Source organism: Silurus meridionalis, chromosome 9 (genome assembly GCF_014805685.1).
Source record: "Silurus meridionalis isolate SWU-2019-XX chromosome 9, ASM1480568v1, whole genome shotgun sequence".
NCBI classification, from domain to species: Eukaryota; Metazoa; Chordata; class Actinopteri; order Siluriformes; family Siluridae; genus Silurus; species Silurus meridionalis.
The window spans coordinates 263,990-277,259 of NC_060892.1; the positions used below are offsets into that span (position 1 = coordinate 263,990).

Below are 13,270 nucleotides of genomic sequence, written 5' to 3' on the forward strand. Positions count from 1 at the left end.
AAGAGGGAAAGTGAAGAATTAGAAGATGATGGTGTGAGAGAGGTGGAGAAAAGAGATGAAGGGGTGGAGGTGTAGATGGTGGAGGTGGAGAAGAGGTTTGTTGGGGCAGCATGTAAAGAGTCCAGTGAAGATGTGGGAAGTGCAGGTTGGCACTCTGATGTTTCTGGCAGCAAGTTGAGAATGTCAAGGAATTCCTTATGTGCTGAGTCCCTCAGAGGAGCATGATTCTGTTCCAACTGTATTAAAGAGTCCAGACTGTAATCAGATACCTTTCCTGTACCATGTGGGGAAACACGAGAGGAACCAGGTACTGTCAGGTCCAAGATGCCCTCTGTGGATTTCTTAAGGGAGAATAAGGGGCCCGGGTAATGGTTGGACAGGTTGGGTGGGCTGGAGAGCTGTGATAACGGACTGTAGAACATACAGATTTCCCTGCGACGCTCTTCCAACATCCTCTGATGCTGTTTGGCCTGCTGCTGCTCCTGAGCCTGCAGCTCTTTCTCCTGACGCCTCCTTTTACCTCCTTGTCCATGTGGTCTAGCTCATCCCGCACCTGAGTCACACAGTTCTCTGGAATCTTTATACCTGGGCAGGAGAGAATGTGGAAGAAAGCATGACATTCTGATCAAGACATTTTTTAAAGAAGTAAATATAAAACCACATACTGAGAAAAGTTCCCACAGTGCCCATGTTACAGAGTCTGAATTCTAAAGCAGAAATGAAAGTCTTCACAGGATTATCAGGTAACTAGGAGGTCTGAGATATAAGATGGGATATATAAAGAAAGAATTTCGCTGTAATGTATATGTGAAAAATAAATATTCTGTATCAGAAAGTTTTGAGACTAGTTTTTAACACGCAGATGGCAGCACAAGGCACCGTTTACAGACGCCTCTTTGTTCTGATTGGTTTGAATGGAGAGAACTTTTGTGTTCTGACTTTTATTCTGTTCTCAATTAAAGACTGAATTTTGCCACATAACCTGAACCTTCAAAACTTTCACCAACAACTTAACACGTGAAAGAGAAACACCATTCCTTGTAACTTATTAGGTGTTTTTTTCCAGGCCTAGGTCTCAAGCTAATACTAACCAACTTGTTTGTACTCTCTGGTTTTGAGGCGGACGATTTGCAGGATGGTGGAGCTGGTGACGTCGGCCACCACGTCAGCAACACGCTTCCACACGCAGAGAAGAGCACCGCAGAGCACGTGGTACTGCCGCAAACGCATCCCCTGCAAACACTCCTGACCCTCCTCGACCTTTCTACACCTCCCGTTCCTTAACAGAGACACACACACACACACATTTTTGAAGACAACCTAAAATGAAGAAGCTTCAGGTTTCTGTGAGTTCCTGCAGGTAATAAATAAAAGTGTTATAATTATTCCAGTAGACAGGAATAGAGATTCACACTCACCAGTTAGCATGGCTACATTTCCTTAATGAGAAAGTGAACTGATTCTCCCAGCTTTCCTTCGCCTCCTCTGGAGTTACCTGCAGTGACAATGAGATCTCTCAGGATAATAATCCCAGTGAAGGTTCATTAACTGCCTCCATAAACTGGATTTATGATGCTATGACTTAACACAATAATAATGCAAAACAGAATAATGTATTATCATTAGTACTGGTATTAGTATTGTAACTGCTATAGTATGTCTGTTAGCAACTGTTGCTGTAATAAGAATCAAGAGAAATAATTCAATCACAGTAAAAATGAAGAGATATGATGCAGACCTTGCGGTACTTCTTTTGGATGCTCTCCAGACTCTCCGCTTGCTTCTGTTTGCCCACATTGGGCTTGTAGATGGTCAGGTTGTGACCTCGGCCCAACTCGGCCAGCAGCACACAGGGGTGATTCCCTCTCAACTGCACACACACACACACACACACACACACACACACACACACACACAAACACACAACCTGAAATTAAGATGGCCTCAGGTTCACACACATGCCTTTACTGTAAACTGACCATAATCACTGGTGTGTGATTTATTTGTTTGGTGTGTGTGTGTTTTTGCAGAATTCTCTACAACAGGGGTCTCCAAAGTATGGAACGGTCCTCTAACTAATCCATACTCAAAGTTTTTCTGGCTTCTGGTCCGCTGTCATTACGAGAGCGGCCTCTAGAGGCAAATCACTGTTGCCGTGTGCTGTTTGTTTTTACATGTGAGTCTGCATGCTGCACGGAGAGCAAAATATTATATTTATTATTAATAAATTATATAATTATATTTATTAATTAATATATTCATATTTATTTCCTTTAGCGCATTTTTGTGATTCAGTTCAGTTTTTTTGTAATAAAGTTCAGTACCATTTTAGAGTTTGTATTTATCCTTTTTAACCTAACCGGTTGATTTGTCGGTTATCGGTGAGTACGATCCAACCTTATGTACTTTTACTAGGATCACATGCAGCTAGAAGTAAACTTTCCGATTACGTAGCATCTCTGGATGGTGTTTCTGTTTCAGTGTGTACAGCAGTCAAAGACCTTGGTGTGATTATTGACCCGAGTCTTTCCTTTGAGTCTCACGTGAATAATATCACCAGGATCTCCTTCTTTCACCTTAGAAATATTGCTAAAATTAGAAATATGATGTCGTTACAGGATGCAGAAACACTAGTAGATGCTTTTGTAACATCTAGATTAGACTACTGTAACGCTTTACTGTCTGGGTGTTGGAGTAAGTGCAGAAATAAGCTTCAGTTAGTTCAGAATGCAGCAGCAAGAGTCCTCACTAGATCTAGAAAATATGATCACATCAGCCCTGTTTTAATCATCTACACTGCTCCCAATTACATCTCACACTGATTATAAAATACTACTACTGACGTATAAAGCACTTAACGCTCTCACGCTGCAGTATCTGAGTGAACTTCTGTACCAGTATGATCCTCCACGCCTACTTAGATCAAAAGGTGCAGGCTATTTGTTGGTACCTCAAATAATGAAGACTCCAGCAGGGGGCAGATGTTTCTCTTATAAACCCCACAGTTATGGAACAGCCTTCCAACCAGTGTTCGGGACTCAGACACAGTCTCAGTGTTCAAGTCGAGGCTGAACACATATTTATTTAGTGGAGTCTTTAGTCAGTACAGTTGTGTTCAAAATTATTCAACCCCCACTGAAATTGATTGTTTTGGTCGGTTTGACATTGATTATGATCATTCAGTCATCCTGCTTACAATTAAATCAAAGAGGCACGTGTAGGTCAGACAAATATAACATAACATTTATAATGAAATAACCACAAATGTCTTTTCTGAGCTCACATCATTATCAGTTTTATTCAACCCCCAAGTGACATTCAATCTTAGTACTTAGTACAACATCCTTTTACAGTTATAACAGCTTTTAAACATGAAGCATAGCTTGACACAAGTGTCTTGCAGCGATCTACGGGTATCTTCGCCCATTCATCATGGGCAAAAGCCTCCAGTTCAGTCACATTCTTAGGCTTGCGCACTGCAACTGCTTTCTTTAAGTCCCACCAGAGGTTCTCAATCGGATTTAAGTCTGGTGACTGCGATGGCCACTTCAAAATGTTCCAGCCTTTAATCTGCAACCATGCTCTAGTGGACTTGGAGGTATGCTTGGGATCATTGTCCTGTTGAAAGGTCCAACGTCTTCCAAGCCTCAGGTTTGTGACGGACTGCATCACATTGTCATCCAATATCTCCTGGTACTGAAGAGAATTCATGGTACCTTGCACACGCTGAAGCTTCCCAGTACCTGCAGAAGCAAAACAGCCCCAAAGCATGATTGACCCCCCGCCATGCTTCACAGTAGGCAAGGTGTTCTTTTCTTCATAGGCCTTGTTCTTCCTCCTCCAAACATAGCGTTGATCCATGGGCCCAAACAGTTCTAATTTTGTTTCATCAGTCCACAGAACACTATCCCAAAACTTCTGTGGTTTGTCCACATGACTTTTGGCATACTGCAGTCGACTCTTCTTATTCTTTGGGGACAGCAAGGGGGTGCGCCTGGGAGTTCTGGCATGGAGGCCTTCATTACGCAGGGTGCGCCGTATTGTCTGAGCAGAAACTTCAGTACCCACATCTGACAAATCTTTTCTCAGTTCCTCAGCAGTCACACGGGGACTTTTCTCCACTCTACGCTTCAGGTAGCGCACAGCAGTCGAAGTCAGCATCTTCTTTCTGCCACGACCAGGTAGCGTTTCAACAGTGCCCTTTGCCTTGAATTTGCGAATGATGCTTCCTATGGTGTCTCTTGGTATGTTTAACATCTTTGCAATCTTCTTATAGCCATTGCCCTTCCTGTGAAGAGTAATCACCTGTTCTCTTGTCTTCCTGGACCATTCTCTTGACCTCACCATGTTTGTAACCACACCAGTAAATGTCTAGAAGGAGCTGAGTATCACAGTCATTTTAAAGCTGCCTAATTGGTGCTTATTAGGCTTTATTGCTGCTCCCTGATATCCACAGGTGTTTTCAATACCTGATTGAAAACACTTCATTGAACCTCTGTTCTTCAGAGTGGTAGTCTTTAAGGGGTTGAATAATTATGTCAATGAAGAATTCACAAAAGAAACATTTACTACTGTATTACAAAACTAATTGATGTCATTTTAGTTGCATATGGTTCTTTAAGAAGTCCTTGTAGGATTTCATTCTGAATACAATTACAAATGTGCACTAAATTCCCTAAAACCATTATCAGCATTGGGGGTTGAATAATTTTGAACACAACTGGTAGGTGTTTGTGAGGTAAAGGAGCAGATCTGGAGGGATCATGGATATAGAGTGTTTGGTGAACTGGGATATTCGGATGCTGTCGTCTCCTCACTCTCACATGTTCACTCAGGTTTGTTGATGGTGGTGTGGTGGGTCGTCTCTTATCCCAGAGATCCAAACTGCACAGTGACATTAACTTTCATACAACATGGAGACTTAATAATCCAGATCCTTCTCTTCTTGTCACCCTCTTCTCTCTCTCTCTCTCTCTCTCGCTCTCTTCTCTCTCTCGCTCTCTTCTCTCTCTCTCTCTCTCTCTCTCTCCTCTCTCTCTCTCTCTCTCTCTCTCCCCTCCCTCTCTCTCCCTCTTCTCTCTCTCTCTCTCTCTCTCTCTCTCTCTTTCTTGCTCTCTCTCTCTCTCTCTCTCTCTCTCCCTCTCTCTCAGTCGAATTAAACATGCTACTGAGGTTCTAGTGACCTGGAGTTCCTCCCCCTCTTCCCTCCGCAGATCTTCCCACTTCATCCAGGTCTTCCTCTGGATGGTGTTCTCTTCGATTAGAGGCGACTCTGTGTGACTGGAGATGTTTCTCATCAACGCCCTGAGGTTCCATGAGATTCCAGAGTAAGAATGGGAGCTTTGAGGATGGATTTGGACTGTAGTTAATATCAACAGTCTGCTACACTGACTCAGGACTACAGTTTGCTCTGATCTCCATCACTGCACCTCAACATCGTTTATCTGTAATAAATGGACATTCGGTGGAACCCAGATGAGGATGAGGTTCCCTCTTGAGTCTGGTTCCTCTCAAGGTTTCTTCCTTCTGCATCTCAGGGAGTTTTTCCTTCACCACAGTCTCCACCGACTTGTTCATCAGGGACAAACTTACACTTATAAAGAACATCTTCATTTTATCTCCACATTATCTGTGTAAAGCTGCTCTGAGACCATGTTCATTATTAAAATCACAACACAAATAAACATGAACTGGATTGAATTGGATTGGATTAAACCTCACTATCAGTATCGGTAAAATACGATATCCATAAACTCCGTTAAGCTCTAGTTAATAACGTAGCCTAATTATTTGTTAGATTCACCCACCAACCACATGCATATACATAAGTTAGTAAATGTTTTGATTTCAATATCAATGAATATGAAAAACTGTGATTGTAATATTAATAATGCTCTTTTAATACGACAAATGATGTGGCCCTCACAGAAAAAAGTGTGGAGACCCCGGGTGTTATATAATCAACTCATGTTCACTCAGATCATAAAGTTGAATGGAGGGAGGTTTGAGAACGTCAGATTCTAAATTATAGACACACCTTGTGGGAGATGTAGAAACCTTCGTCTGGGTTGCTGAGAGTGTGAGACTTATTAAGAGCTTCTTCCCAGGGCATGCCTCTGTCCACACTGATCTGCAACGGCATAACAAAGCATCCACATCAGACCTTGGAGAATTGCAGCAGGCTGACTGGCAGCTGAAGGCTTTAAAACGCTGCTCTTAAGACGAATAAACCACAAAAGCAAAGTGGTGTTCTGTGAAAATGTATGTGACAGACGACAAACTGGTCTACACCGAACTACAGATCAATCTGTCTAAAGGAAGAAGGAAATGGTCAAACGTTCACCCAAAGCCTTTTTTTTGCAAATTATGCAACTTGTGAAACCATGTGAAGTTCGTTCCTGTGTAAAAGCCTGAAACAGCATGCGACCCCTGGGTGGTTTACTGTTAGTGCACGTGCAGTTCGTGCTGGGAAATGCAGAACATTTCACATCTGTGTGCAGCTGTTTTACTGCTATTTTGGAAATATATTTAAAAATGCCATATAAGGCAAACGGGAATAATCTTTTATTCCTGAATTTTAGAATTTACTCTGTAGCACTTTTTAAACTCTTATTTTAATAATTTTACTGCAGTTCAATTCAAACTTACATTAAATTCACTGAGATTTAAATATAATTAATTTTAAGTAATTAGTTAAACACTGAATTAACATAAAACTAATAATAACTAGTAATATCTTTAATAGGATTAAATACTAATTAACCAATTCTATCATTATATTAACAGTAATAACCAACAGATTCAAGGCCAGTTTCTTCTCCATCACCATCATCATCATCATCATCATCATCATCATCATCACTGTACTGAACTGTACACTCTTCACTACTCAACACTTTTTAGTCTGTCAGAATGCTGATGTTGCACTGAGATCTTTAAAGCCTGTAATCATCACACATCTGTTTATACACAGTGTAACATCTCACACACTGATGTATGTTGATGTATGTTAGCTGTAAAGCTACAAAGGAAATGTTAGAATTAACAGCCTCGGAGTTCAAGTGGCAGAAAAATTTAATCATTCACTGTTCAGAGAAGATTGTGTGAATCAGAACTTCATGATCGGATTGCTGCTAAGAAACTATTATTTCAGAAGAACAACAAGCAGAAGAGATTTGTTTGGGAAAACTGTCCTTTGTTCTGATGAGTCCAAATGTGATATTTTTAAGTGCTGTGTATTTGTTAGACCTACAGAGGGTGAAGGACGATTCCTGAATGTGTGGTTCCCACTGTGAAGCATGGAGGAGGTGTGATGGTGTGGAGGTACTTTGCTGGTGACACTGTTGGTAATTTTATTAAGGACACACTTAACCAGCATGGCTACCACAGCATTCTGCAGTCACATGCCATCTCATCTGGAATACACTTAGTGGGACCATCATTTGTTTTCCAACAGGACAATGACCCCAGACACACCTTTAGGTTCTGTAAGGATTGTTAATTCAAGAAGGAGAGTGATGGAGTGCTGCATCAGATCACCTGACCTCCACCATCACCCCATCTAAATCCAGGTGAAATAGTTTCAGATAGGTTAGATTGGAGAGTGAAGGAAAAGCAGCCAACAAGCACTAAATACCTCTGGGAACTCCTCATAATTGTTGGAGTCCAAAAAACATTCCAGGTGAAAACCTCTCGAGGCTGACTGAGAGAATTCCAAGAGTTTGCAAAGCTTCATAAACGTGAATGGAGCTGCTTAGTAGAATGGAAAATATAAAACGTATTCTGGGTTCTTTAACACGTTTTTGTTTACTTCTGAATTCACACCGATACACACACACACACACACACACACACACACACACACACAGGGGCACCGTTAGGGGGGGGTGCAGAGTATGCCAGGCATATGGGCCCAAGAGAACGCTAGGGGGCCCCACAATCAGCAATTAAAATTTTTACAATTCGTTTTTTTTTTAATAGTACATACACATATATTTTAAATAATAACACTGTGGTGAAATAAAATAAATTCCCTGTAAATAAAATAAAATTTAAATGTTAATTAATGTGCCGCGTGAGCGTGACGATCTTCAACCAGCACGCATGACGCATGACGCATGACGCATGACGCATGAATAAGATTAAATGCATGAGGTTTGTCTACAGACTGCATAAGTTAAAATGTGTTTAGAAGCTTTTTGTGGTATTTAGTTGGTTGATATGTTACATTTCTCTTCCTTTATACATCTGTCTTTTTAAAAATGTTTTATTAAAAAATGGAAATCATTTATATTCATTTATATTCATTATATCATCTATATTGTAACATATGCAATAGCAAATTATTACATTTCTTTAACAATACAAATTATTTTATTATTAATAATATAACATTATATATATATATATATGGGCCCAAAATTCTATCTTGCATACCCCCCTTAAAACTGTTAATTGCGCCCCTGCACACACACACACACACACACACACACACACACACACACACACACACGCACACACACAATCATGAGTGGTCTGAATCATCATTCTGCATTAATAATAATCCAGTGTCAGCAGAATGAACTGCATGTTTAATCCAGACTGACCTTGTAGAGAATGACTTGGCCTTCTTGCGGGTTGCCTGGAGTCAGAAACCTCTCCTGAGTCTCATTGTAGATCTCGTCATTCCCAGGAGCCAGATCTGTCCAGGAACCGGAAGAAAAAGTGAAGTTACAACCAAACACACTCCTAACAGCTCTATAGAGCATTCCCACAGAAAAGTTGCACGGATACATACCCAGGATCCCCATATCATATTTCCCTTCTTTTTTGTCCTTTTCAATTAGGTAGTCAAAATTATCACTGAAGTACTGAAAGAGTGAGTTCTGCTTGTGCACTTCCAAACCCAAAATCCGATTCAGGAACTTCGTAATTGTGCAGTCTGTCGAGGAACAGAAATGTCACAGTGAGAGGAGACAATCCAGTGTTTATATAAATGTGTGTGTGTGTGTGTGTGTGTGTGTGTGTGTGTGTGTGTGTGTGTGATGGACAGGGAACTCACCTTTCTCAGGGTTGATCCCAAGGCGAGCCTCCTTACAGAAAATACCAACGTCCAACATGCCCTGCTTCATGTCTAACAGCACAAAACATGGAATTGTGAAAAATCAGTCAGCAAACACACACACACACACACACACACACACACACACACACACACACACACTAGTTTTACCTCTGAAGAACATGGCATCACCTCCTGGATAGTCTTTAGGAGGAGCAACTTTACTGTCGATGTGACCCAGAATGGCTCTGGTGATCTTCTCCAAAGCCCTGTTTCCATACTGCAACGAAAAAACCCCAAAACACACTCAGTGCCTGATCTGAGACTCATATTAGATTAACGTGTGTGTACGTGTTCCAGATATTACATCCACTCACTTTATTCTCAAAGTTGTACTTGCTTAAGTCTCTAGACTCTGTGGCTCTTCGATCTCCATGTGTCAGAGCTCCCTGTGAGAAGATACAGAGAGCAAAGAGCTTCAGACATTACAACTACTTCTATTATTAAAAACGCTCTGTGTGACTGTTTAAAGTGGATAAAACTCATATCTAATTACAATTTATAAAAATATTCCCTGTACACTTTGCTGCACCAAAGAGTTTAATCAGCAAATAAAAAGAAAATTTAAGAAATATGAAGAGTAGAAGAGGGTATACGATTAGCACCGAGCTTCACTAAACACCCCATCAGATTTACTTTTAGTTAAACTGAAACTGAGTAGGACGTCTCAGATCCTGAGCATCGCGTCCTATTTCAGTTTTGACTTCCGAAATGACTAACACGGCCCGGTTGAGAGTGGTGGACCCCTTTGAAGTGAAAACGAGATAGTTTCCTCCATAAAAAAAACAAAAAACTTTGATTCAATAGCTGAGATGACCTTAATGCCCAAGTTCACACGCCAATTCGGCACACAACGGAAATATATTACGATGTGAGAGACACCATATTAAGATAAATGTGATGGTTTTTCTTCAACCCAGTCATTATAGTTACACAAGTCAGGTCACTCTTAGTGCCGGTCTCAGGCCCGGATAAATGTGGAGGGTTTTGTTATGAAGGGCATCCAGCGTTAAACGTGCCAAATCAAACATGCAGATCACAAACCAAAATTTCATACCGGATCGGTCGAGGCCGGGTTACCAACGACCACCACAGGTATCGTTTACCAACAGGGTACCAGTGGAAATTGGGCTACTGTTGGTCGAAGGAGGAGAAGGAGAGGGGGAAGACGTCTACAGAGACAGCAGGGAAAGGAGAAGTGGAGGAGAGTGGAAAGTCAATTGGACCAGATGACATACCGGTTACCAGGTTCTTCAACAAGATTGTGGAAGGTGAGAGGATGTCTGAGGAATGGAGAAGGATTGTGCTGGTACAGATCTTTAAGAATAAGGGAGACGTGCAGACCTGCAGTAACTACAGGGGTATAAAGTTGATCAGTCACACCATGAAGTTCTGGGAAAGAGTAGTGGAAGCCAGGCTGAGAGAAGAGGTGACCATCTGTGAGCAGCAGTATGGTTTCATGCTGAGGAAGAGCACCACAGATGCATTATTTGCTTTGAGAATGTTGATGGAGAAGTATAGAGAAGGACAGAAGGAGTTGCATTGTGTGTTTGTGGATTTAGAGAAAGCGTACGACAGGGTGGAGAGAGGAGTTGTGGTATTGTATGAGGAAGTCTGGTGTGTCAGAGAAGTATGTGAGGGTGGTGCAGGACATGTATGAGGACAGTGTGACAGCAGTGAAGTGTGCAGTAGAAACAACAGACTGGTTCAAGGTGGAGGTTGGACTGCATCAAGGATCGGCTCTGAGCCCTTTCCTGTTTGCAGTGGTGATAGACAGGTTGAAGAACAAGGTCAGACAGGAGCCTCTGTGGACTATGATGTTTGTGGATGATATTGTGATTTGTAGTGAGAGTAGGGAACAGGTTGAGAAGATCCTGGAGAGGTGGAGGTACACGCTGGAGAGAAGGGGAATGAAAGTCAGTAGGAGTAAGACAGAGTACATGTGTGTGAATGAGAGGGAGGGCAGTGGAGTGGTGCGGTTGCAGGGAGAAGAGCTGAAAGAGGTGGAGGAGTTCAGGTACCTGGGGTCAACAGTGCAGAGTAATGGAGAGTGTGTTAGAGAAGTGAAGAAAAGAGTGCAGGCAGGGTGGAGTGGGTGGAGAAGAGTGATAGCAGGAGTGATTTGTGATAGAAGAGCATCTGTGAGAGTGAAAGGGAAAGTTTATAGGACTGTGGTGAGACCTGAGATGTTGTATGGTTTAGAGACAATGGCATTAAATAAAAGACAGGAGGTGGAGCTGGAGGTAGCAGAGCTGAAGATGTTGAGATGTTTATTGGGAGTGATTACGATGGACAGGATTAGAAACGAGTTTATTAGAGGGACAGCGCATGTAGGACGCTTTAAAGACAAGGTGAGGAAGGTTTGATGGAAGGTGTGAAAACAGAACTGCTGGCCATCCCAGGTGATTTATCGCCAGGTCAAGATCTCAAAATATCTCTCTTCTCTCCCTTTCAGCCAATGCTCACAACCTTGGGGTAACTATGGACAATCAACTGTCCTTCTCCTCACATGTAATGTGGCTCGTTCTTGTCTGGTTCTTCTCTAATACAAGAGGATTTGACCATTTCTATCCACACAGGCTGCCCAGGTGCTTGTTCAGTCTCTTGTCATTTCAGGACTGGACTACTGCAGGTCTCTGCTGGCAGGTCTTCCTCTGAATACTTTTGTCCACTGCAAATGATCCAAAATGCAGCTGCACGACTTGTGTTTAACCTGCCCAAGTTCTCCAACATCACCCCACTGCTGCTCCTCCACTGGCTTCCAGTAGCTGCACATATCAGATTCAAAACACTGATGTTTGCCTACAAGGCGAAAAATGGACCAGCACCATCTTACCTGAGAGACCTCATCACATCTCACACTGCACCACGCTGTCTGAGATCCTCCAGCACTGCTCCATTGGTACCACCTTCTCTCAGAATAAGAGGTAAGTATACTTCAAGGCTCTTCTCTGTTCTGGCACCAAGGTGGTGGAATGAACTTCCCCTAAATGTCTGAACAGCGGAGTCCCTGACTATCTTCAAGCAACGGCTGAAGACCTTCATCCTCGTGAAACACGTCAACTAACTCTTTTCAAGATCGCTTTGTAAAAATCATGAGTTGTTTGTAATCCAGTGTACCAGTATAGATTTATTTATTGATAGAGACTCAAAGCACCTTTGTACGTTGCTCTGGACACGAACATCTGCTAAATGCCGCAAATGTAAATGTGTGATTGTGATGGTTTGGACATGTGCAGAGGATGGACATGGGGTATATCAGTAGAAGAATGCTGAGGATGGAGCCACCAGGAAGGAGGAAAAGAGGAAGACCAAGGAGGAGGTTTAATGATGTGGTAAAGGAAGACATGCAGGTAGCTGGTTTAAAAGAGGCAAATGTAGAGGACAGGGGGGTATGGAGACGGGTGATCAGCTGTGGAAACTCCTAATGGGAGCAGCCAAAAGAAGAAGTCATGTTCTCTCTCTAAAGGGAAAAAGGGGACACGAAGCACTGTAGGAAATAGATTTAGATTTAAAGTGATGTAAAAAATAAAGACTGAGCACGGGCGGGCGCTGGTGAAAGACGTGACGGCTGGCGAGTGCACTTGGGCGGAAGCCTGGGAAAGGCGTGCCGATCCGCGAGGAAACTCGGGCAGGTGCTAAAGAGAGAAAGCAACCCAATCTGGGAGTGAGATGGGTGGACGCCGTAGGAAGGCGGGACGATCTGCGAGCGGGCGCCTCCAGACATTAAGCTGGAAAAGCGGAGTGTGTGGGTGAACCCCAGTGTGAGTACTGGAAAGGAAAGCACCTGGGTGAAAACAAAAGTAAATAAAGAAAACTCTGCTTGGTGAAGTTCTGCCTGTTTCTCTTTCTTCCAGCTTGACACCAGATGGATTTATTACAATTATATCTAATTACAACATAAACATTCATCAAAAAATTTGACAAATAAATCAGCAGTGAATAGTGTGGAAGTGATAGTGTGGATTTTCCCACTCTGAGTGTACCATTGGTGCGTGTGGAGGCGGAGCAGTCCGAAACGAGAGGTAAGAAACACCTGCACCTGATGAGACTAATCAGTGCGCACTGTTTTAGTTTGGGCACGCCAATAAAGAGGAGAGAGATGCCAACCTCCAAGAGAGAGAGAGAGACACCAAGAAGAGATGCTAG

General features: G+C 42.4%; 1 protein-coding gene across 1 annotated transcript in view; it reads right to left on the reverse strand.

The window, feature by feature from the left end:
* si:ch73-63e15.2 (protein strawberry notch homolog 2) overlaps window positions 1–13,270 on the reverse strand; it is a 75,771-nt gene that overhangs the window by 735 nt on the left and 61,766 nt on the right. Inside the window, 11 exon segments of the mRNA XM_046857102.1 lie at window positions 1–520; window positions 523–585; window positions 1,092–1,279; window positions 1,419–1,495; window positions 1,739–1,870; window positions 6,038–6,130; window positions 8,607–8,701; window positions 8,798–8,941; window positions 9,062–9,133; window positions 9,233–9,341; window positions 9,439–9,510. The exon segment at window positions 1–520 is cut by the window's left edge and continues 735 nt beyond it. Of these exon segments, the coding sequence (XP_046713058.1) occupies window positions 1–520; window positions 523–585; window positions 1,092–1,279; window positions 1,419–1,495; window positions 1,739–1,870; window positions 6,038–6,130; window positions 8,607–8,701; window positions 8,798–8,941; window positions 9,062–9,133; window positions 9,233–9,341; window positions 9,439–9,510 (1,565 nt within the window).